General features: G+C 44.8%; 3 protein-coding genes across 3 annotated transcripts; all 3 read right to left on the minus strand.

Annotated features, from left to right (window-relative positions):
• Positions 1-8,726: 8,726 nt before the first annotated feature.
• On the minus strand, positions 8,727-10,357 carry LOC124654614 (protein ROH1-like). The gene has a single exon (XM_047193607.1). It carries the CDS (start codon positions 10,310-10,312, stop codon positions 9,089-9,091), a length of 1,224 nt encoding a protein of 407 aa, XP_047049563.1. The 5' UTR covers positions 10,313-10,357; the 3' UTR covers positions 8,727-9,088.
• Positions 10,358-14,710: 4,353 nt separating this feature from the next.
• On the minus strand, positions 14,711-19,895 carry LOC124653459. The gene is made up of 3 exons (XM_047192521.1): positions 19,526-19,895; positions 16,652-18,317; positions 14,711-16,102 (listed from the first exon to the last, which is right to left on the minus strand). Exons 1-3 carry the CDS (start codon positions 19,893-19,895, stop codon positions 15,130-15,132), a joined length of 3,009 nt encoding a protein of 1,002 aa, XP_047048477.1. The 3' UTR covers positions 14,711-15,129.
• Positions 19,896-20,401: 506 nt separating this feature from the next.
• LOC124652383 (tubby-like F-box protein 14) lies at positions 20,402-23,441 on the minus strand. Its single transcript, XM_047191401.1, has 4 exons — positions 23,003-23,441; positions 22,737-22,824; positions 21,568-21,700; positions 20,402-21,469 (listed from the first exon to the last, which is right to left on the minus strand). The coding sequence occupies exons 1-4, from the start codon at positions 23,348-23,350 to the stop codon at positions 20,716-20,718; spliced, it is 1,323 nt and encodes a 440-aa protein (XP_047047357.1). The 5' UTR covers positions 23,351-23,441; the 3' UTR covers positions 20,402-20,715.
• Positions 23,442-25,804: the final 2,363 nt, after the last annotated feature.

Below are 25,804 nucleotides of genomic sequence, written 5' to 3' on the forward strand. Positions count from 1 at the left end.
CTCGTTTCTCTTTTTGTTTTTGCACTTCCCCAAACGTTGTCCCGGGAATGGTATTATGTTGTAAATAGAACCAACGGAAAGGGTAGCTCTCAATACCGATTCGGTTCTTAGCGCAGAAGGAAATTGCATGCCAGTATACAAGGAAAAGACCGATTCGATGGAAAAGGCTAGACAATTATATTCAACACTTCTCCTCGTGTCTAGGTCGGTGGGCCTTTTTTCAAGATCTCGCACAGGCCTTAGACGTGTATCCTTAGATTTGTTTTTAGGGCGGCTGCAAATATTTATATTTAAATACTTTGTTGGCTAGAATTTGAATCCAGGACCTTGTGGTTTGATACCATGTTTGTGTACTGCGTGAAACGGTACTTGGCGTCATACTGGTTACGTGTTAATATATAGGCCCAGAGAGCACAAATGTACATGGTATTGGGGGTATCCGTACATAGTACGTACAGTATACAAAAGGTAAGGTAAAACCCTATACATCATCTAACACACCCCGTAATCTAAACCTGTTGAAAGGTTAAGATTTCGTTTAAACTCATCTAACTTCTTATAGTAGAGCCTTTGTGAAACCATCTGCAACCTGATCTTTGTTTGAAATAAACTTGATATCCAGCAAGTTCTCTGTAACTCTTTCTCTCACAAAGTGAAAGTCAATTTCAATGTGTTCAGTACGAGCATGAAACACAAGATTCGCAGACAAGTAGGTAGCACCAAAATTATCACACCAAAGACAAGGCTTCTCCTTTAATTTCACTCCTAATTCACCAAGGAGAGCTTCAACCCATATTAATTCAGCTGTAGCATTTTCCAAAGCTTTATATTCAGCCTCAGTACTGGATCTAGACATTGTGGCCTGATTTCTTGCACTCCAAGAGACCAAGTTGGGTCCAACAAATACAGCAAACCCACTAGTGGATCACCTGGCATCAAGAGAACCTGTCCAATTTGCATCTGAGAAGGCACTGAGGAGTGTAGTGGGAGACTTTGGAAATGTGATTCCAACAATCAGAGTATCTCTCACATATCTAAGAATACGTTTTGCCATTGTCCAGTGTTATGTGGTTGGAGCATGAAGGTACTGGCAAGCCTTGTTAACTGAATAAAATAAATTTGGTCATGTCAAGGTCAAGTACTGAAGTGCTCCAACAATGTTTCTATATTGGGTATTGTCATCTGGTCCTAGAGGTGTACCATCATTAACGGACAGTGGCTCGGTGGGAGATAGAGGGGTTTGTGCCGGTGTGCAACCACGCAGGCCAACCCTGTCTAGTAAATTTGTGGCATATTTTTTCTGTGTCAAGAGCAAACCATTTTGTATATTTTTCACCTCAATGCCAAGGAAGAAATGCAAGTAACCTAAGTCCTTGATAGGAAAATTCTAATTAAGATCTCGAAGCAGGGTAGATATGGCATGATCACATGATCATGTAACTATTATATCATCAACATAAATCAACACAAATATAGTGATACCTGACTTGTTATAAAGAAACAGTGAAGTATTAGCCTTTGAAGGTATGAAACCAAGATCACATAACTTAGAAATCAACCTAGAGTACCAGGCTCGAGGTGCATGCTTCAGTCCATATAAAGCTTTGTCAAGTTTGCAAATATGATGTCAAGCATGAGGATTCTCAAAACTTGGAGGTTGTTTCATGTATACTTCCTCTTCCAGAACACCATGGAGAAACACGTTCTTGACATATAGCTATCGTAGGCTCCAACCACGAGAAACAACAAGAGCCAGAGCAATCCTGGTAGTAGCAATTTTCACTACAGGACTGAAAGTATCCTCATAATCAATACCATACCTTTGCTTAAACCCTTTTGCAACAAGGCGCACTTTATATGATTGTTCCATCTACTCTTTTTTATACGATAGACCCATTTGAAATCAATTAAATTATATTCGGACTTGAAGGAACAAGTTACCAAGTCTTGTTCTCAAGCAAAGCATTATACTCCTCCTCCATTGCTTTGCGCCAATTTGTATCATTAAGAGATTCTGTCAGATTACTTGGTTCACCTGTAAAAGACAACATTCCATACCGAACAGTGCCATCAGTATACTTCTTGGGATGTCTTATACCTTTCTGCAAACATGTGCGTGGAGGAGATGGTGGTGTCGGCGGAGCAGGAGATTGCACTGGCAAGGGCTAAGCGGAAGCATCACAGGACTTCGCAGACGAGTCAGCAGCAGAATCGGCTGCCGACTCATTAGCCACAGAAGATCCCGTGGTTGTGTTGGGGGACACGCCACCAGGCGACAACAACGCGTTGTCGGGATGTGCAGGTGCGGCCGCACCAATCGGAGTCGAGGGCAGGTCGCTAGCGTGAGCGCGCCAGTGCACTGACGACGCGTGTAGACGAGGGGCACGCGGTCGGCCGCGGGACGCGTCTGCTCGAGGGGCGCAGGCGCGAAACGTGTAGGAGGATCTCCCTCGGGCGACGAGGCCGGATCCTCCTCGGGGTCATGGGAATGTTCCTCCTCGTACTCCGTGTCTGTTTTATCTTTTTCTGAATTTTCTTCTTCATTTTCTGAACCAATTTCAGCTTCAATTTCATTGTGATTTCTTCTGCTGCTTCTTCTTCATGTAGCACATTAGTAACAAGCACAATAGGTGTAATATGATCATCAACAATTTGTGCACCCCCTTGATGAGAAGGTGTGTAGTGTGGAAGGAGAAGGGTGTCTTTCCTGAGGCGGGATCCGATGTTGGGATGAAGTTTCAAAGGGGAAAACATTTTTATCGAACACAACATCACGGGAGATGTACACAAGACCATTGGAGACATCTAGACATTTGACACCTTTATGGAGGGGGCCATATCCTATAAAAACACATCATTGTGAGCGGAAAGCAAGTTTACGCGTATTGTAGGGACGAAGGTTGGGCCAACAAGAACAACCAAAGGTACGCAAGGTATCATAATTTGGAGTAACATGCAACAAGTGTTCGGTGGGTGTATCAAAGTTCAGAACTTTACTAGGAAGGAGATTGATGAGAAAAGTAGCTATGATAAAGGCTTCATCCTAAAATTTTAGAGGCATAGATGCATTGGCAAGTAAAGCACAACCAACTTCAATAATGTGATGGTGTTTTCTTTCAACACTCATTTTGCTGATGAGCATGTGGATATGAAACATGGTGGGTAATGCCAATTTCCGAAAGAAACCATTTAATTTCTCATACTCACCCCCAATCAGTTTGCATAGTAATTTCCTATGAAACTTTCTTTCAACATTTTGTTGCTAATTAAGGAAGGCTTGATAAACATCAGAATGCTTCTTAAGCAAATAGATCTAAGTGAATTTGCTAAAATCATCAATAAATCTTACATAATATGCATGTTTTCCCACAGAAAGAGGAGCAGGGCCCCATACACCAGAGAACACTTGCTCCAAGGGATCAGTGGAAACACTAGAGGATATGGGGTATGGCAATTGATGACTCTTGGCAAGTTGACAAGAATCACATACATATGGGGTGCTTTCTGGAGTGTAAGCAATTTTATTTCTCCTAAGAACTTGTTGAACCACAAAAGAAGATGGATGTCCTAAGCGGCGATGCCATGTAGAGGATGACGACTTTATCGTGAGAAAGGTGAACTTGGAGGTCTCATTGACCATGGTGATGCATGTAAAATGCATAAATGAACTTTGTAGTTTATTATACTGATATACTTATTATATTGCAACTTTATTATATTTATTTGTACTAACCTATTAATAGTTACAAAAGTGCACAAGTTCTTGTTCTAAACTTTGTTGTGTAGGAAATAGGCAAATATGGAAGGAAACTGGTCATTATGGTGAAATTTGGAGTTTCCTGAAATCTGTCCCTGCATGATACTTCTTAAAGATCTCCCAAAACAGACCCGAAGATGGCCTCAAACGGAAAAAGTGCAACAAATAAGTTGTGGAGAATTTTCAGAAGTTGATGACGTGATTGACACAAAATCTTGCCATATTTGATGGATTCGGCCAAGTCACGACTTTATGAACTCATAAAGTATAGAGGGGAGTCCTAGGAATGTTCTAGAGGTGCCCAAGAGCCCTTGGATCAAAGGGTCATCCATCCCATGGCCAAGATTGCATCTCCACCTCTATATATTGAGGGAAATCCCGTGTTTTGGAGGCATCCACCCACTGTGACGAAAATCCTCCTCCTTGGCAGCCGCCAAGGGCGGGAGGAGGGGGGCTCATCAACACCAGCACCAAGTCCAAGGAAGAAGAACGGGCAAGGGGCCGCTGTCCCCTAGCCCCCCCCCCCCTCCCAGAGCCACGCGTCGTGCCGCCGCCACGGGGATCTTCATCGCCATATTCATCTTGGGGCTGCACCTCTTCATCAACTTATACATCAACATCTTCATATACTCTTTGTAATCTCTTGGCGAACATGATGTGTATTGCAATCTATCAATTTCCCATGGTATTTTGTGTCTCTGTGTCTTTGTTTGAGTAGTGACTTGTTCATGGCAATTGTGAGATAGTTTGTGATGGTTGAATACAAGTATATGTTATTTTCTATGATAATATTATTGTACTAACATATGATAAAACACATATGTTGGGGAATGCATGAAGTTATCTCCATTGTATGATGATAGGAGGAGGGACAGCTGGAGCTTGACAGATACCATGTCCTAACTCTTAGATTCATGTTGTATTAATTCATGGTGAATCAACATGGGGTATAACTATGGAGACCTTTAAACTTACAGGCCAATGTGTATTTGCTCATATCTATGACTAAACCTATCTATGGCGCTTCTCTAGAAGAAACATTAAAAAACTATATTTGTGCTTCAATAATTATGACAACCACACAAATGAAGTAGAAATTTGCTAGAACATTTACTCTCTTGTGTTACTCCACTTTACTTCACTTCATCTCATTTTACTTTATTGCACTTTACTTTTCTTGCATTAGTTTTATTCATTGCATTTTAATTTTAGCATATATAGTTTTATAGTAGAAACCTCTCCACACACGCACACACACCATAGTTTCTAGCGGTGCATAGAAGGCCATATAAGTGGGTTATAGGGTTTTAGAGAATTGATAGTTTACCTTCAGCTCCTCGTGGGTTCGACACTCAAATACTTATAGAATTGTACTACGGTGATCCCCTGCACTTGGGGGTTATCAAGATACTTTTCTGACGCCGTTGTCGAGGAGCGTAGCGCTAGGCCTTCTATTCTTGCTTGCATTGCTAGTTTACTTTCAGTACCTTGCATATAAAATTAAAACCATAAAAAATTAGATAATGAAAGATGCTATTGAGACTTCTCGTGAGTCTCGCAAATATATGAAGGATTTGCTAGATAACTATGTTAGAAGCTTGAATATTCCCTTACCTACTAATATTTTGAATGCAAGAAATAATTTTGAGAGTGAGACAAGCAAGCTCACATAACAACATTCACATATCTCAAGTAAGTTAACAAAGCGAAAGCAACTCTACTTATGTATCTACTCACACATGATGTTAGGAATCTAAACCCAGATGGTAAGGTCACCAAGTAGAGGTGTGAGGTGACCATAACAAGCTATATGCAACCTCCCAAACAAGCATGCTGCATCAACACAGTTCAAAATCCCGATATGATGCCAATCAACCAAAATACGCTTAAATGGCGCCTTCATGCAGGCTGCTACCTTGTTGGCAACCAATCGTAGTGCAAAAACTGGCCCAACCTCGGTTTTTGCTCATGCAGCAGCTGGCAGGCCAAAATCTATAAACGGAAAATAAAAAAAACCATGCCAGCAACCAAACTCGCCCCTAGTACCTATCTTCGACAATTCAAGAATGTTTGGCAAGGCTGACAGCGTGCTTTTCTTGCTCTTCTAAAGTTCGCCACCACCCAACGGCCTGAGGAAGAAATGATGAATGAGTGTCACCATACGATGTTGATTTATGTAGCTAGTAGAATGATTGCCAGGATACGATGTTAATTCATGTAACTAGTAATCTCCCAAAGATGTACAATAATAAACAATCTTTCAAAATATGTAAGTAAATGAGTTCTAGAGAAAGCTAGAGAACTAACTGTGTCATTATCATGTGTCCGAGTGTATACAACTTGATTCAGTTCTTCAGACAATTCCGAGCTAATTTCACGGATTATCAAAGTCATAGTGCCCTGTAAAAGGTGAGCATGCTTAGGGTTTCACGGATTATCATAGTCGTAGTGCACTAGGGCTATTACTGAACTGAAGAACTGCCATCCCAGGAGCATGAGTAGACTTCCTTAGGTCAGCAACATCTTCAGTTATGCAATGGTCCTGCCGACCTCCAGTGAAGCGAGGATAACGAGCGGGAGGCAGGTCTATCTCCACTACTGTCACCGTCGACGATGACCACCGCAGTAGCAGAAGCAGTTCAACATGGACTTCACCCACAGCTATCCTGTCGCAGTAATCACAGCAAAAGGAAGGCATCCCATTACATACAGTTAGAACAGGCAACGTTGTCCTCCATCGCTCTCTTACTTTCTTTGCTGGCAAAGCAAAAAAGACGACGAACAATGGCTGTCGCGCCGTCCTTTTCGTCTTCCCCTCGTCGGATCACTCGCATGTATAGGGACGATGTTTCTTGCGGGCACAACATGCCCCCAGGTCTGGCTGCACGTCTGAACTTGTCGACTACGTGCGTTTGAACGTTGATGATTACCATCTGGTCTCCACCCAGGTTGCAGCATACTGGGATCAATTAGGCGGAATAGAACACGGCAACACCGGACCCGGTCGTCGCCGTGCCGACCTCCGGTGACTCCACATCAGTGCACCGCCGGGAGAAAGGGTCCGGATCCGCAGTGCCGTCGCCGTCGCCCACGACTTGTTCTTGGTATGGTGAACAGCTTGACAGCCGGAGGAGCCAGAGACGGGCCTCGCCATCAGACGGTTTAAGCATGGACCCAGCCGGCTGTTGTGAGTTATAGACCAACTTGTGCTGCTGCTGTTGCTGATGCAATGCCCTCTAGATCAAAGTACAGAAACTTCTCCTGGTACCTTTCTTCGACAATTCAAGAATGTTTGGCAGCGCTGATGGTGTGCTTTTCTTCCTCTGGTAAAAAGTTCGCCACCAGCCAACGGCCTGAGGAAGAAATGATCGAATGAGTGCCAGCATGCGTTGTTTATTTATGTAATGTAACTACTCCCTTGGTTTACTAATTTAAGATGTTTTGGCCAGCATAGCTTGAGAAAGTAGTAGAATGAGTGACAGGATACAATGTTAACTTGTGTAACTAGTAATCTTCCGAAGATGTACAATAATAAACAATCTTCCAAAAATATGTAAGTAAATTAGCTTTGGAGAAAGCTACAGAACTGTGTCATTATCATGTGTCCCAGTGTATACAACTTGATTCAGTTCATGGTTATGAGGCAAGTGGGGGTTGCCAGGGGCCACCGCCAAACGCTGCTCAGAATGCAAACTGAAACTAGACCATTCGGAGCTAATTTCAAGGATTATCATAGTCATAGTGCCCTGTAAAAGGAGAGCATGCTCAGAATTTCAACGGATTATCATAGTCGTGGTGCACTAGGACTATTACTGAACTGAAGAACTGCCATCCAGGAGCCCCAGTAGACTTCCTTAGGTCAGCAACATCTTCAGTTATCACCCCCTACAATTAGTTTTAGAACCAAAAGAGAACCATAAGCACGACCAATGACTGCCAAATTAAGGCCGTGGAATCAGCTAACCACAGAGCATCTAAAAAACCCTACATTGTACTGTCGAAATCTCGTCAAATTGACAGTTCCACATCGAACCAGTGTAAGCACGAAATAAGCGAGCGTTGTGACTGGAATTACACTCCAACCGCACTTATATCACATTTTAACACTCCACTAACTATAGTTTCTATGTACAAATAAATCCACTATGAAACGATGCACCTGATTCCATGCTTTATCAATCAAAAGGAACTAGATCTTCAAATTATTAATCAGCCGGTATCTATTTTGCGCAGCGTACTTGCAAGTGCGCACCTTCTATCCAAAAGACGAGAGAAAAGCAAGCAAGCAGCATTACTCCTCATTTGTTTCATGCCAGTGACCCTTATATTATTAGTGGGATAACAAGGAAAAACTTTGTAAGACACCGGTCAAAAAGAGTGGATTTTGTACTTACACACATGGCTAACTGGGTAGCTTGACAAGGCCACAAGGCTGTAGAGGCTGCCAGCACATTTCGAAACTTCCAAAGGTAATACATGCAGTTGCAATACAAAATCCACTGATGTTTACTTCCTTGTTAGCAAAATAGCACCAGCCAGTACTTCATGAAACAGCAATGGATTCACAAAGAACATACATCTCCAATGCTGAAGGCACATGCATTCACTTCGTGTTCAGGCTTTCACCCTTCTTGGCAAAATAGAAACATGCAGTGATTCATGAAACAAATAGAATCACAACATACATTTCCAGTACTGAAGGCTGAGGTAATCACTTCCTCCTAGTTCAAACTTTCATCATTTCTAACAAAGTAGCAATGTGGAGTATCTTATCTTACAACTAAATTGCATATCCATTGAAACAGTGTAAGCTACAAGTGACAGAAGTTATACCAAACAATCACATACAGCCATACTATGACAGAGTGATAGCAAAATGTAACCTACGAGACAATCACAAGTCTGCCTAGGACATTTGAACACATTTTCACGAGTGAAGCGACAGAAGTACAATGTGCAGGTGCAAATACAGGTGAAGGAAATTCTCTTCATTTCATAACTATGACAGAGATCAAATTGACCTTGGTGAGCTCTGGAACATAAATCGAATCACCATTAGCCGTGGACACACCAAACTTCTACTAACAAAAATTTGACAACATATATACCGAAACGCAATCACAAAAAAAAAAAACATGGGAGACCCAAGCAGCCATCTTAGCATGACGACGGCCCCTTCCTAATCCCCTTCCTTTACACCGAAGGTACATACACATTTATACTTAATACGATTTGGAGCAGAAAGAAGCAAACCGAGAAAGAAGAAAGCTACCTACAGCCACCGCATTGCCCGATCGAAGAAGGTGAGGCTTTTGAGGTGATGGGGCCGGATCAATCGGCATTGTGCATGGAGGAATCGAGTCCCTCGACGCGGCTGCGGACGATGCGGTGGAACACCTCGCGCACCTGCTTCTCCAGCGGCTCGAGCCCGTCCCTCATGGCCGCGCAGACGGCGGCGAGCTCTGCGGCGGCCTCCCGCACGTCGACCTCCCTGTCCCCAAAGAGGGGAATGGGGGCGGCGTCGATCGCGTCGGCGAGCTTCTGTGTGGATTTCTCGAGCACGTGGATTTCCTTGAGCAGGCCGCAGGAGGAGCGCCTCTCCTTGCGCTTGCCCTCCTCGGTTAGGCGTTCTTGCAGGGAAAGGAGCGGCGGCGCCCAGGGGAATGCAGCGCGCGCGGGCGCCACGGGCAGGTGGTGCGCCAGGAGCGCGCTGGAGCGGTCCGGGCACGGGACGGCGGTGACGAGCGCCCAGGAGGTGTAGTGCAGTATGCATCCCATGGCGTAGACCGGCGCCGCGAGGCCTCCCTCGTGCGCGCGCGGCGCGGTGAGGCCGGCCCCGATGGCCTGCAGCTGGCGCGACGCGGACCACGTGCGGGAGACGCTCCAGGAGAGGGACCGGAAGTGGGAGGCCGACGCGGAGGAGCCGACGACGGCGGCGCCGGCGCGGGACGGGGACGCGCGCGCGCGGCTGAAGGAGCGGTTGCGGTGGGCGCCGAGGAAGGAGGCGACGCCGCCGCTGGCGGCCGCGGTGGTGTCGTCGACGAGGAGGACGGCGAGGTCGGAGATGGCCTTGCGGGCGCGGCGGAGCTGGCCCTCGTGGATCTCCCCGGGCGCGAGCAGCACGGACGCGGCGATGTCGGCGAGGCGCTCGAAGCGGCGCACCTGGTCGACGCCGTCGCGCGCCGCGTTGCAGACGTCCAGGGACTTGACGGCCCTCTCGTGGAACTCGGCGACGAGCTTCTCGGCGGCGGCGGGAAGCGCCCCGCGGCGGCGCGCCTGGGCCACCACCACCCGGAACTCCTCCTGGCAGAGGATGAAGGCCTCGAGGAGGCGGCGGATCCAGGAGACGGAGAGGATCTCCTCGACGGCGGCTCCTTCGGCCGCCTCCGCGGGAACGAGCTCCCCGAGGTACGTGGCCAGGTGGCGCTGGAAGAGCTCGAGGTCGGCCTCCTCGCCCGAGGGCATGGTGGCGTGGTCCCGGCGGAGCGAGAGGAGGGAGCCGAAGGAGAAGGGCGAGGGGGACGCGGACGACCCCTGGTAGTCCGTCACCGGCATGGCCTCCGGCGGGGTCGCCGGCCGGAGGCGGGGCGGATCTCGCGCGGGCGGAGCTTAGCGGGCTACAGGGTGCGGGGCCCGGCGCATCTGTGGCGATGGATGGAGAGGAGGGAAAGTGGGAGGAGGAGGTGGAGTTTTATATGAAAGCGTGAGATTAGGGGGTTCCCTAGTTAAATTAGGATCGTTAACTAAGCTTATTTTTGGGAGATCGGGATAGCAAGGAGTGCGCGAATCATGAAGGGAGGGGAATTATTTACAGATTTCTTCTTCTTTTGTGCCTCGAATGTTTGTGGCGACTCTCACGTTTTTGGGGTTGCTTTGCTTTTAAGTCCTTTATGATGTCGATATTCTTTTACGGTTAGCCTTTGCCTTTTATAGTTACACATGTTTCTAGCATGCTCATGTTGCTGTTGGCTTCAAAACAAAACTCAACTATGACATGACAATGCAAGTGTTTGTAAAGGCTAACCCCAAAAACGAATAGGGTATCGGGAGACAAGTGCAATGTTTGCAACAACAACAAACCATGCGTAGCAGAAAAAAAAAAAGGCACATTGTAGTGAGAGCAACTACATGTTAGAAACACCAAGGGATAATAGCTGAGTGGAAAGTTTGCAAAAAATAAAATAAAAAACAATAACATGGCAGAAACAAACACTTCGGCGAGAAGATAAAGTGAAAACAAATGTTCATCACGACTAGATGAAAGCAAGGTCGGTAATAACACTAGTTCTTAATTAAAATAAGATCGACAAATTAACTATTGCTATTACTCTTTCCATAGCAATATCTTGTAGTCGCCAAGCACACCTAATAAAATAGACATATATATCTATTGTACTATGTTGGACACAGCTTAGACACGACCCCATGTCGCTCCAAGGAGGGTGGCTCCGACATAACCCTACAGCCACACCCACCGTCTTCCCACTCTCCCCCACCACCGCTGAAGGACGGATCCCTTCAAAGGTCGCGCTCCTGACGACAGTGGAGGGAACCCATCCCTTCATGCGGCCGGTGGCCATAAGGCCCAACTCCTTCTTTGCATTACGGGATCTTCGATTGGAGCTTCGCGATGGCCCTGGACATCGGGGCGGGGACCCTTGACTTCCTTTGCGACTTCGGTGGTCGTTGCGGTCATGAGAGCAATACGACGGCTGGATTGAGGGGAAGGAGATCTCCGTGTGGCTAAACTGCCCATATTCGCATCGTTGATCTGGTCGTTGATCAGTTACGGAAGGCTTCACCAGAGATATTCATTGGGCGCTTTACATGCATAGATTGATGGATCGGATGGGATTCAATCATGTCCGCCCCTATTTGACCCCATGCGACTTCGGGAGGGCATGACACGAAGCTTCGTTATCTGTGTACATTCTGGGGCATGTTGTGTTTCAATTTCGATAGTGAAGCATGGCATCCAATGTCCGAGGCCTAGTAACGGTGGACCGAGTCTTCGAGGCGATGAGGACTTTTCTTGGTGATTTATGTCTCTCGGTAGCGGCAAAGAAGGATTACAAAGTCTTATCTTTCAGGGTGAAATCCCAATATCTTACCTTAGTTGGTTTGCCTCACAATGGCCTTGTTGAAGGCTTTGAGAGCGTGGACTTTCTCTAGGGAAACCTAAGATCTTTGACCGAACGACGACGCCTGTTTATTGTTTTCTTTTTAGAGACGTCGTTTTTGGAGAATTCGGACATGGGATATTGCCTTGGTAGTGGTTTATGGAGCAGCTACACGGCATAAATCGCTATAGCAAGATCTTTCTTTTATCTTCTTCTTTATTTTGTTTTAGCATTGTGTGCATGCGTGGTGATGCTTTTAGGATATTTCTTTGTTGCGGAGGCTAGGCGTAATTAGCATCTCCCCGATAACGAGTATATTTTCTATTCTCGAAATAAAAATCTAATTGTACTATGTGGAGTGTTAGATCAGATCTTCAAAATATATAACAAACAAAAGGAACTTCTCCCCCCGATCCAAATTAATTGAAGACAAAGTTGAGTCAATTAATACGAAGTGAAGCGGTATAGAGAGTATTTTTCGGTTCACCCTCTTGGCTTCTCTGATTTCCCGTTTCTTAATTTCGATTCTCTAGACTAGAATGCTTTAGGCATAATTTCCATTCTCTAGGCTAGAGTAGAGTGCTTTAGGCATCTAGTGTAGTGCAGAGATGGATGAATGATCATGGATGCACGAAGGATTGCAACACGGAGGCGGCAAAGGCTCCTAGCCTCGTAGGTGCAGAGAAAAGATTTGACGGCCACTCCACGCCTTTCCAGCTTAAAAAGCAGGCAAATCCGATCCGATACGCCCATCAGAAAGTGAACATAGTGGGAACGCGCCGGGGACGCGCACACGCTGGCGCGCGGGACCCACCGACGACGGACCAGGTCTCCCAGCAGCGCTGCCACCGGCCCACGCTAGCTAGCTCCACGGGAATGTTCCCACCTTTCCAGAAGCAAAGCAACGGGAGCGCGCGAGATTACGGGAACACCCCTGGCTCCACAGGAGCAAAGGTCACAGGGAACAGGGGTATTATCGTACTCTTCAACGTGATCGTTGTTCGTTGGTCCTCGGCTTGACCAGGGGGGTCCCAGTCCCACGGCCAGGTGGTGTCAGCTGCAACTGCCAACTTGCGGCAGCGTGTGCTTACAGGTACTATCTGGGCCCACACATCGGTGATGGGCAGACAACTTCTCTTGCTGCTGCTCGTTTTGTGCAGGGTGGCGGCACAAAAGCAAGTCTGACTCGGCGGATCGCTCTGGATTTGCCGATTGGCTGGTACCGTCACTCTCGTCCTAGTCGTAGGGAACTGAAAGTGTACTGTGCTACACTGCTCATTTGCTGTTCGCACGAACTGCACTCGAACACAAGACGAGCATCCATGCCTGCTTCCACTTGAAGGTGGGAGATACAAGCTTTGCAATCTAGTTCAAGAATCTCGGTCTAACATTCCTTACAAGTGTCGCTTCACCATCTGTGTGTGGACAATTGTGAAGAGTTGGCTTTCGGCTACATGATGTTGATCCAAGTATGCGGCGTATTCGACGCTCCGTCAAGGAGTGGTGGATTCGGGAGATCCACAAGCATGCACATGGAAGCCGAAGCCAGTTGATGTATATGGCCTCTTCTTGCAATGTTGATGTCTTGGGAAGGAGTGGAATGCTCGTGTGTTTTAGAATAGCACATCCACTGTAACCATGTTTGTTGCAAAAATCAAAGAGGAAGTGGCAATGTGTAGTTGGCGGAGGCAAAAGCGTTGAGTATTGTAATGCCAAGAGATTAGGTTTTTCTTTTGGCTTAACCCTTGGGTCAAGCATGGATTTGTAAAACTTCTTAAAAACTTCGTTTTAATTAATAAAAATGGCAAATCTTTTACCTTGTTTCAAAAAAAAAAACATTTTAGCGGCACCCCACCTTCGGAATTGCAGTGTCTCGTGGCTTCTAGAAATTGTTGCACATGCACACTATAATGAAAATTTCCAAATAATGCTATTTGAAAGTTTCAGAAAAATTTGAAAAAATGCACGCATGTATATCCAATGTTGATACTTGTTTGTGCAGATTTTGGCATAAAAAAGCAACCATGTGTGACCTACACATAAATGTGAAAATAGAATTTCCTATTACCGTGAACAATACATAACCAATCATTATAGTGACATTTGGATATTTTGTCATTTTCGTGTAGGCTACATATACAAGTGTATTTTTCTGTAAAAACTTATACAAGTAAGTATCAATAGAATATGTATATGAAAAAAAATTATTTCAAAGTTTTTGAGATTTTCAAATAGCATTTTTTCCAATATTAGTATATCCACCAAATATACCTGATAGTGTCTCGAACTATCAGCAAGGCAATGGTCTACGAATTGGCGAGGCGATGGTCAACATTACCCGGCTCACTAGTCACTACCGGACATCCCGCGCCTTGACACTTCATGGTCAACCTCTAAAAACAATCATAACCTAGTGCATAGCATGGTTAAGGCACCACTCAAAGTCTCAAACCACCAACTTCGGAAAATAATATGCACTTGCCAGAAAATAATTGTTTGTCATGCACAAGGTGCCACTCACACCACATACTCACGAAAATTATCTAGAGTACTCCGTACTAGCATTCCGTCCAATCATCGGCTGTCATGTCATCGATTTGTTTTCTCATTAAGCAGTTGACAGCTGCTGTCTTTACTACCGTGACAACCCAAAAGAGCCAACAAGAACATCTCTGATGCGAGCGTGGACCTGTCCACGCTTGACATCGACCATAGGAGTCCAGAAGCAATCAGGTTAAGGGCGAGCCATGAAGAACTAGTACGGCACAAAACTCGTGTAATAATAACAACTACACCAAGCTTTCACGCATCAAAACGAATCTTGAGTATGGAATGCAACAACGAATCTTGACCCAAATGTAGCAAATGTGAGAATCAAACAACAGACATTGCATCAAAGAATCCAGAAGATAACTGTTTTTCTCTGGCCTGGTGTAGAAACTCACCTTATATCATGTCAACTAGGAAACTAACTGCAGTCCTTCTCGATAATAGTGAACCCTCACCAAAATAAACTAAACGAAGCTCGTTGGTTAACCAACCGTGAATTCGTATAAGAGTACCCTCTTAAACTAAGTAGAATAGAAAAAATATATAGCTCACTAACATAACCTACTGCTTTGAGGAGTTGATGACTGAGCATAACCGGAACGAGGAGCATGTCAGCTTTCGGTGTGGTAACACAGGGCTAAATGCTGCAATTTTGTCGCCAAAAAGAAAGGGAAAAAAATGAAAGCTGCAATTACCAGCTCATCAATTAGGCAACTTCACGCCCCGTGCTTTCTGCAGGCTGCCCAACACGCTTTCTACAAGCTTATCCTTGTTCTCGCCTTCTCCCTCCGAGTCGGAAGAAACAAAGCTGTACTGCTTCTGCGGTTGCCTTGCAGCCTTCAGGGTGTCAACATAACCTGGACTGCTCCTGGAACAATCCACGAGCCCATCGATCTCTTCAGGTGTCATGCTGGAGCCATCACCCTTGCTGCTGCTCCTGTTCCAGGAATCGATGATTGAAAGGAGCGAGTTCTGCCCAGTTCTGGCCCGTTGGTCTGCTTGATTCTCGTTATCAGAGAATTCATCTTTTGAGTGGTTAGGAGGCTGGTAGCATGTTTCCTCATCAACTCCTTCAGCAGTTTTGGAAGTGGCAGAAACAGGACCCAGTTCCTCCCAGATGAAATCGTCACCATTACATTGATTCCCACCGTCCTTGCTACTATCCTGACCTTTCCCATTTTCTGCATGTACAACCCTTGGAAACTTTACTGTCACGCCAGGCATAATCTGCAACAGTGACTCAATGTCTGCGTACCCAAGCTTCTTGTGGTCGAGCTCATACCCATTCTTCTGAGCAAACTGGAGCTTGAAAATGCTGATGTTAAAACCATGTTTGTGTTCCAGAAGAAGGTCCTTCAACAGCTTGTGGCAATCAGACAATACTTCCTCCCTTGTGAGACTTCTGTTTGTCCTGCCTTTGTCACCGGCATATTTACCACGCTCCAAGGGTTTCCCATTGGAGAAGAGAGTACTGAGATCAAATTTACTAGAATTTGATGGAACACATGTTCTCTTTTGAGGGAGTGTAACACGAAATGGGAAATAGTTGGAAGGAGTTTCCTCGATCCATTTCTTTTCTGAAACTAACAAATGTACCAGCTGATTGAGATCTTTCTCGGCAAGGCCATTGAGTGGCCAACATTCTAACTTCTGCAATCCATTTATCAATTCCTCCCTGTCGATAACAGTAATCATGAAGAAATATTATATCATCAACTGATCAAGCCAAACATGATTTGTCATATTATCTCATATGAATCTGGGTGGGATCCATTTGCTTGCCTGTATTTAGTTATGGAGTAGATAAGAAATGCTCATGATAGATATAGGTGTTCTAGTTACTAAACTAACGGCATGAGAAACAATATATACTGCAACGTTATCATGACAAGTTCAGACAATTTCTAGATATAATCAAAGTTTTTCAAGCAGCAAGGCAAAACTGAAGAGCTATGGCTTACCAGGCTACAAGATATCATGCAAACAAACCTATAAAACTGCACATTTGTTGGCATTGCTAGATATATATACAACGAATGATATTTTCTTCTCATTAGTTGATACTGGACAAGTCTGTTGTATTACATTGCAAGACTTGAATTCATATTGCACAATTTTTAGTTGCTAGTAAAATCTTCAACAGTTCCTATTTATCCTTCTAATAAGTAACATCTAGAGGTAACCAGAAGGCATAGTATAAAATCATCAGGGTTAACAATTTTACCTCGTCTTTGCTTTTGAAACAAGCTCAGATGCAAGGGGCTTCGATAGGTGTTTTCCTAAAACATCCCAAAAGTAAAATTTTGTGAATATTTTATTAACCACCTGCTGCTCACTTCCACAAGTTGAAGCCTTCAAAGATTCAGATTCATCAGTCATGTCCGTATTTGGTTCATCAGTGACACTTTTATTGATTGTTCTGTTATCTGCATCTGATTTTTCAGTTTTCCACCACCCCGTTAGCCAGCTAAATAAGCCCTTACTCATCTTTGAGGTATCACCTCCAGCTTTACACAATGGAACAGATGTAGACCCACTACACGGTTTTGAGTTCTGGAGAACTGATGGCGCACTCTTTAGCGTTCCCATCTCTTCTGCATGTTTTTCAGAAGGGTCATGGCCGGACAAAGTTGAAAAGTTATCAGATATCGCTGCAGAGTTATTGGTTCCATCTGAGCTGATGTTATGGGGAGAGGTCTTACCAGTCCTATCCAGAAGCCTGCTACATTGATCAGTACTGTGATCTTGATGAGGAGTTTGCAAATCAAAAACTTCAGCAGAAGTGCCTTCATGACATGGAGAAACCTCACGCTTAGTACTCTCAGGGCCGTTCCATAGTACCAAGATCCTTTTCAATAGCCCATCGCTGTTGACAGTACCTTCTACCCCTAAGGAAGAGGGAGTTCTAGAGGCATCCAATTCCACGTGGTTGGCAGGTAATTCTGTCTGTGCATTCATATCAGCTGCTGGGCACTCCTGTTGATCCTCAGGTAACACATCTTGTGGTGAAGATGAGACAGCAGATGCAGCTGGGTTCTCATCTACAGTCTGCTTGAAGCTTCTCTCCCCAACGACACTTTGTTGAGAACTTAAGGTTTCACAATTTTGTTCAGGAAAAGAAGTTGACACAAAGGATGGAGGTTGCTTGTCATTGTGTGTTGCTTGATCCAGGTTATTGTCCTTGACATCAATTTCAGCAGAACTCAGGGGGTTCAAACTTTGTTCAGCAGGCTCCTGTAACCTTTTATTGACCCGAAATGCAGATGGCTCATATTCATGAGGTTCAGTAGGTGGAATAACTTTCACAATATCAGGCATCGATTGGAGAAGGCAAGAGAACTTTTTGTGGCCAAAGTAATCAGAATCAAGACGCACATTTCTCTTTCTGAGTGTTTCCAGGAGAACCGAAAGTCTCACCCCATCAGGATATGACTTTAGTACATTTTGTATAATATTAACCACATGTTGAGGGATTGCCTTAACTGGAATTTTGGTCTTTCGGCACAATTTGGAGTCAGATGGTACTGGTGTTGCAACGGTTTCTTCTGATTCAGCCTCCACGAAGGGGTCATCAAGGGCTCCTCTGTAGTGACCATACCAAGATCCAGATAAACCATCTGGTGGGTGGTTAAAACGTTTCGGTGAGAAATTTTCCCCTCTAACTAAAGCTTCCCAACGCCACATAACTGTCGCTGCATTGCACAGTACACTGGTAGTCCTATTACCAGGGCAAGCAAGTAATATGTTGTAGTTGCTCATTCGTAACCGATACAAAATGTTTGCGAAATCTTTATCCCCAGATATGAGGAAAAAATGAGCTGGTGGGGGATTCTGAGCAACCCAGTAGACAAGATCAGCCAGAAATGACCGGTCAGAACTATTCTTTCCACCTACATTATCGAAATAGCACTATTAGTAGAGCAAGAGAAACACGAGCAAAGAATAAGAACAAGAAAAAAAAAAGATATTTCAGAATGCATAATTTGAATATTACGAGGCGCACTAACGAGGAATGTGACTGATATGTCCGAAATATAAGCCGACATGATATCGCGGCCAATATGATTGCAAAAATGGTCGATACTTTGCATCAGCAAACAGCCTAAACTGCAATAGCTGCAAAAATCCCTATTTAGGAGCATGCCCCAACATCATCCATGCAGTAAACTGTCAACCTAATCACCTGATATCGGAGTTTCCTGTACACTACAAAAACTGGGGCAACACCGCTGCTTACAGTACTACCTAATTTTTATCAATCCAAAATATGTATAAGAAAAATAATGATTTTATTCATAAAATTACAGGAATGACTACAGATTACAACAAAACCAATGATAACACCTACAAAGAAAATGCTTCTAATACAAGATGATAGTCCGTGAAGATGTTATCAAATCGAGTCATTAAAATTCAAAAACTAATTTTCATGATCTGCTACAAAAATGAAGCACATTTCCCACAAATCTGAAGCCATGTCTAAAGAAAGTTCTAGCCTTTCTGGTACTACACACAAGAAAAACACATGTTTTGCACCATTCCAGCGCTACAACTTCTCCTTCATCGATCTATTAATAAGTGTGCTTGACTATTGAGTAGGCAACGCAAACTCCAGAACAGGCAAGTGTATAATCAAGTAGCGGGCTAGCTATGATGTACCATGCCAAAATTACCCCAATTTTCACAGGGAGAAAGCCACACCGCTTGTATGAACACCAACACAAAAAGAGCTCGGGTGTACTACTAGTGATAACAAAACTCAAAATCACGGGCAAAATTGCATTCTAGCCAACCCAAGTGTAATTTCCATCCTGTCAAAGTCACTCATTCGTGGTACAGTAGTATTTAGTTATGCGATGTAATACAAATAAACAAAACTATCAACTCCAGCACACCAAAGAATGCAGAACCTGGGCAACGCATCGCAAATCACCATCATAACAAGTGAAATGCACACGAAATGCCTAAACAATACTACGCAGGTGAGATGCTTCCCCACAACATCTACACCAGAATGGTAAAACAATTTTCCCGGACAAGAGAAATTCGCACAGAAGGGGACGGAACGGAAAGATGGGGGAGGGGGAGATGACGCAACTGCTCGGGACGTGGGAGATGGCGACGCCGGTGGCGGCGAGCGCCTCCTGCGTGGCGCGGGAGAGCTGCTGCACGTCCCCGAAGGCGGTGATGGAGAGCGGGCCGCGGACGCCGGCGGCGCGGAGCGCGGCGGAGACGCGCTGGGCGACGCGGCAGACGTTGACGTTCTGGGGCACCGCGCAGTTCTCGAAGTCCCACCACACCGACACCTTCACCGCCTTGCTCTCCTCGCCGTGCTGCGGGGCCCCCCGCATCTCGCCGCCGTAGAGGTCCGCCCCCGACGCCGAGCTGAGGGGGCGGCGGTGGTGGCCGCGTACCTGGCGGCGGGCGCCGGCGCCGGCGACGCGGCGGAGGAGGAGCTGCGGCGACATGGCTGGGCTGGGCGGGGGTTCGGATCGGCGCCGCCTCTCCCTCTCGGCCGGGGTGGGCTTGCGGTTTTCGTTCCAGGGTTTTTGTTTAAACCCTTTTAACCTTGGTCGAAAAACGTCCACCGTCCGATGCGGTCCGAACGCCTCTGATCTGGCGGAATGGTCATGACTCCGCTCGCCTTGCTGGAAAAACGGTCACCGTCCAATGGGGCTCCGCACGACCTTGATCTGACGGAATGGTCACGAGTCCGGCATTTCCCTACTGGTACTGGAGGAGGACGCCAATGGGGAAATGAGGGCTCACAACCTTGCCGTTTGTTACTGAAATCAAATTGGCGCTCGTTCAAAAAAAAAAAAAAAAAAAAGAAATCAAATTGGCGATCAGGCAGAGTCTGCTTCCCCTCATGTAGCATTCTTCATCGCCAAACATTTAGTCAGAGCAAGGCATTAAAAGAAAAAACCCACAGGTCGCCACCATAGGCAGGAAAAATCTGAACCTTAGCCACTGATGAATATGTGACAACTCTTCTCAGTTAACACAGTGCAAAGTATCAACAACCGAATTAAGTTTGCTAGTTATTATAGGAAGGCAAAAGATGCTAGAAAAGCAAGCTGCAAAAAGGAAAACAAACAGGGATACAACAGCGCAACATCGGTGGCAGCAGCTAAAAAAATCAGGAGAAACCGGCTAATCCGCGGTTTTTCTAGTGACAGCTACACGTTAATAGGGCATCAACAACAGACAACAGCTGTGGTGGCCCCAGATAGGGGGGCACCAGTCTATTACAAAATCGACGGACCAACCTGCGGCGCCGGCGATCTCTCATTCGCAGGCCAGCTTGGTGTCGAAGCTGCTCAGGCAGATCGCGAACGCCTGGAAGGCTGAGAGCGGGTAACGGTAGTCCATGGTGAACATGTCCTTGGCGACCTTCCCAAACTGCAGTATCACCTTGTCATGCTCGGACGGCTGTGCCGGGGCAGGCTGCGACGGGGTCGGGGCTCCAGCAGAAGAAGGCTGCGTCGCAGCAACAAGCTGGAAATTCTTGACGGACGCAACCGTCACCCTGCCCTTGAAGTTGAGACACCAGCACTGCAACTGCTCGTGCCACCGTGGTGCCTTGTTGCGGAGAATCAATGGCAAATCCTTCGACTCATCGTTATCACCCAGTGACTGGCCTCCGTTCTTGGAGCTGCCTATTGAGATGTCAGAGAATCGGGTGCTGCTGAACCGAATGGACCGGTCCCTTATTGATGACTTCAAGAAGGATATGCTGCCAAATGACTCATCAACTGAACGAGCAAGGACACTGTCTGGCTGGGATGGAACACTGCCACCAGCCTCAATGGACGAGGCAGGTATGGAGTGCATCACACAGTTCATCCGCCGTGGGCCCCGAGTCCCCAAAACGTTCAGCTCGTACGAAACCTGTGCTATACTGTAGGTGCTGGATGGAGCCTTCGGTGACACCTTCCTAGAGTAGAACCTACGGCTTGTTTTTCCTGACTGCTGAACATTGGGTATATTGCATGGAGGCTGGGTATCATATATTACAAACTTTGTGCCGAGGAGATTTGACCTAAAAGTCCAACATCGTGAAGATATTAGTGGCATGGTCAGACCAAAAAGAACATGATGTAATATTTCAAAATAAGTTCCCATTGTTTGAGTTAGTACCTCAATTTTCCAATATACATGTTGCTTGACCTAGATGTATTGTCAGCATTCATAAATATTGTATATTCTGTACAGGTTGGACGGGAGTATCTTTTCGCCAATAGAAGAAACTTGCCACCTTCAGCAATCACAGCTGTATAAAATGCATTATGGCATGTTAATAGCAGCTGATATAAATGAATACTAAAAAGTTGTGTTATGGCTTCTTAAAAAGCAAAGTACACTAGCATGAGGAATACGTGATCTTCCTAAGGGATGAACTGAGAACAGATAAATAGTTGAAAACTGGAAGAAGCATGTCAGCACTAGTTATTGTAAGTGCTGGAATACCAGCCAAGCTGATGCAGTGCATTCAGGTCTACCAAATTCACTTTTACAGAGTTGGCTTCAGATGAATGACATTCGTTTAGCGATGTTAGTCAACCAACAGCAACTGTCATTCATACTGGATTCGGCATTGTATCTTTTAAAGCAAACTGAGCGCATACTCTACAATAATACTACAGAAGAGCTGGTCCTCTAGATTTGTGAGATAAGAACCAAGGATGTACCAGCCATGTATACAAAGAAAATACTCCCTCCATCTAGAAATAGTGAACGTTTAGCTTTTGTCCTAAGTCAAACTATTTTAAGCTTCACAGACTTTATAGAAAAAGGTAGCAGTATGTATGGCATGGAACATTATGAAATTACATTTCAAGATGGATCTAGCGATATTAATTTGGTGTTATACATGTTTGTACTTTTTACTATGATTTTGGTCAGACTTTAAAGAGTTTAACTTAGGACTAAAGCTAAATGTACACTTATTCCTGGTCGGAGGGATTAAGGAGCAAAAAATGAGACTACATTAGGCATAAATGACCGGCACCATTGGAGCACAATAGTTTAATGATACAACACTAAACTAACACAGAACATAATGGTACACAACAATCAGTATGGTATATTGAGAAACTGCAGTAATTTTATGCATGATTAATTACAATGTGGCCACTGCACCCCACTTCATTTTCTATTTTTTTATATAAAAAGCATGGTTGTTGATCTTGCATTCTTTTCAATATAACTCATATATATAAACTTGTCAGAGAAATTGATGGCTGTTAAGATGTAGTGGCCGGAATTGCAGTGAACACAAGGAAACAAAATACTTGGAACAGGATTACCTGAGCTAAGACACAGATACAGGTAGTAAGTTTGGGTAGATTTATCCCTTTTAATATAGCACTGGATGGTTCCATCTCGGGGCCCAGGCTGAAGAGCGACCAATAAAAGCATATTAGTGAATAGATGAATATGCTTGTACTCTGTTGTTTATTTCACAGAGCACTATAAGATAAAATCATCTTGAGTATAATCTAAAATGATCGTCAAGGATGTACGATTGTTAAAAATGAAAATGAAGCCAAAAAGACTAAGAGGGCATCATCACCTGCTTCAGGGAAACAGGAAAAGTAAATTTTCCACAGAACTCTGGGTTCTTAACAATCTCTTTACACATCTCTCTCCAGGTTCGACAGACACCTGCACAAGCGACTACATGCTTCCTGGAAGGCCATGCAGCCTCACTGGCCTCCAACCTCTCAATCACATCACGAAGCAATTCTGGGGGCAAGTTAGCCCAGCAACTGCTCTGGATCACCGGGGCAGGGTCATGCAACTCGTGGACAGCACTATGAGATTTCCCTCTGCGATGGCCAAGAAGCCTCACCTCAAACCCTCTTCGAGATAAGCTCCCAAAGCCATCCTTTACATCGCGCACAATGCTACGGAACGACATCTACTCTGGAAGCCAACAGGAGTAAACGCAATTGTGCTGAAACACCAAAACTTCCTCCTACGTTTGTAGTAACAACATCACAACTCCCAAGTACTGTCAACATAAGCCGAACATGAAGAGCCTGCAGAAGAAAATTATTTAACTGATGTTAGCCTGTGAAAGTTCTTCTCAGAAAAGAATATATTTGCCTTGGTTGCCTACTTCCATTACCCCAACAAACTGCAAAAAAAAAAAAAAATCTCCCAGAAATACCTTCCTAAATAATGAAGCATGCTATATAATTTCTGAAAGCCATTAGTACAATATGCCACTTGGAAGAGGGAAGAAAAAGTCACCCTTCCCCTTTTTGGGCTTACATATCCATCATTATAAACATAATAATTGGACAAATTATGTCATCTAACTTTTATACCATTCCAACCTGATGCGTAGCAAGAAGCAAAAGGTACAAACAATATGACAGAACTTCCCCAAGGCATAATAACCTTTTCTTTTCTACAAAATGAACTCCCCATTTAATTTGTCTGGCTTTTGCCACAGCAAAAAAAAAACTAAGCGGTCCACTAATCAATCAAACACTATCTGTTGTTTGAAAGTGAGATGAAAATCAAGTCACTCTTTCTTTTTCCATTTCCAATATGAATTCACAAAAATGGTAGGGATCAAGGGGAGTGCCCACAATTCCAGATCTGCTGAGCTTGCCACGTCATTACTAATCACTAAATCATGGGCTAAGTTACTTCCTAATACACATTTCCTCACTCTAACTTCTAGCAATCTCGACACAGTAACTTTCAAACTACGCAACAACGATACATGCCCGACATGTGTCGGTGAAGTATCGGAAAATGCAATTATTGTGGTTAGGCTTTAGTAGCTACTCTAGAGAGCAGGTGCATCAAGGCCTTCATTGGAGGCTTGGATTTTGGAGGTGTTTTGATGATGTGCTTAGGAAAACAGAAAGCAACATAATCAGTTAATGGCAAGGTAATCTGCGATCCCTACTCAGATATACAATTTATTTTTGTTTCTTAACAAATAGTCAAATGTATTCCCATATCAATGTTTTTTTATTTATGTATGTATGGTCTATTAGCATACCTTTACTCTCCCACACCTCCAATGCCTACAACTAAATGGACAACCTACTCACAACACTACGAACATAACCAAAATTTGGGCATATTGCTTGGCTAAATAATATTAGATGTGAATCACTAAGATCTTGCTTAATGCCATTAGAGACGCATTTTAAACGCACTGCCGTTGAAGATGCATTTCCATACATTGGCAACCGACTACCTAACATTTCTAATCTCATCAGCCTAGAATTGATGAAATTGTAATTGATTAGGTTAGCAAGTCGCAACACGTGAAACTACAAAATAATCCGCGAGGTAGGCAATTATGAAACGGAGGGGCACAATCCAATGACAGAATGAAAAAAATAAGTGAGGATTACATCCATAAACAATGGTTACCGCCTACCGGTTGCATTGCATAGCCCAATCCCAAAGAGGTTCGCCCCCGGGACAATCAGGAAGGAAAGGCACCCAAATCCCACGAATTTCAAGCCCAAAAATACAGCTAAAATCCGCCGCATTAACAACAAATCCCAGGAAACCAAGCTGGAAACGAGCCTAGAGCACCTCATCGAAGCTAAATCCGCCTCGTTCCCGCCTCTAGCTGACCCAATCCCTTACCCAGCAACGCGGAGATCCCGAGAATCGCCCAAACGCGGTCGAGGGAGGCGCGGATCCGGGAGGCACGCACCTGAACCGAAGCGAACCGCGCAGCCGATGCGGGAGGCTAGGGGAGACCGGCGGGAGCGGATTGCGGAGGCTCCATTCGGATCGGAGGAGGGGAATGGAGGGAGGGAAGGAACGGAGGGGAGAAGGAAAGAACAAGTGGTGGTGGTGGCGAGTGCAGGGGGCACGCGAGCTCACGTGCCCGCTCAAACATAGGCAACTCATCCACAACAACATACAAAATTGGTACGTGCATATTTTTAAATTCACCATTTTAAAATTTCCAAATTGAGACTCGTGAGTGTGACTAGATGTGGACCCAAATGACGTAACACCTTTTTCAGATGAATTCTTCCTACCTGTGCAAAATGGTTTTTGTGTTGTTTGGTCGTCGGTATAGGTTGCAAAGTTTTTATTTGACACTAGGGTATATGTCGCAATTTGAGTACACTATTCAAAGCGAGGTTTGGTTTGGGGAGATGTGTTTCTAAACCCGAGCCCATACGCTCTTCATTGAGTAAAAAAAATTAAAAATGGAAAACAAATTTTTAAAAATCTGAATTTTTTGCACAACGAACATGAACATAACAGCACACCAAAAATCTATGTAAAAATACATACGTAGTGGTATCATGAGGACATCCAGCCAGCTTGGTACACTAGGACAGCCCGTGATACGATGATTAAGTCTAAGGTTGTATAAGTA

This window comes from Lolium rigidum, chromosome 5 (genome assembly GCF_022539505.1).
Source record: "Lolium rigidum isolate FL_2022 chromosome 5, APGP_CSIRO_Lrig_0.1, whole genome shotgun sequence".
NCBI lineage: Eukaryota > Viridiplantae > Streptophyta > Magnoliopsida > Poales > Poaceae > Lolium > Lolium rigidum.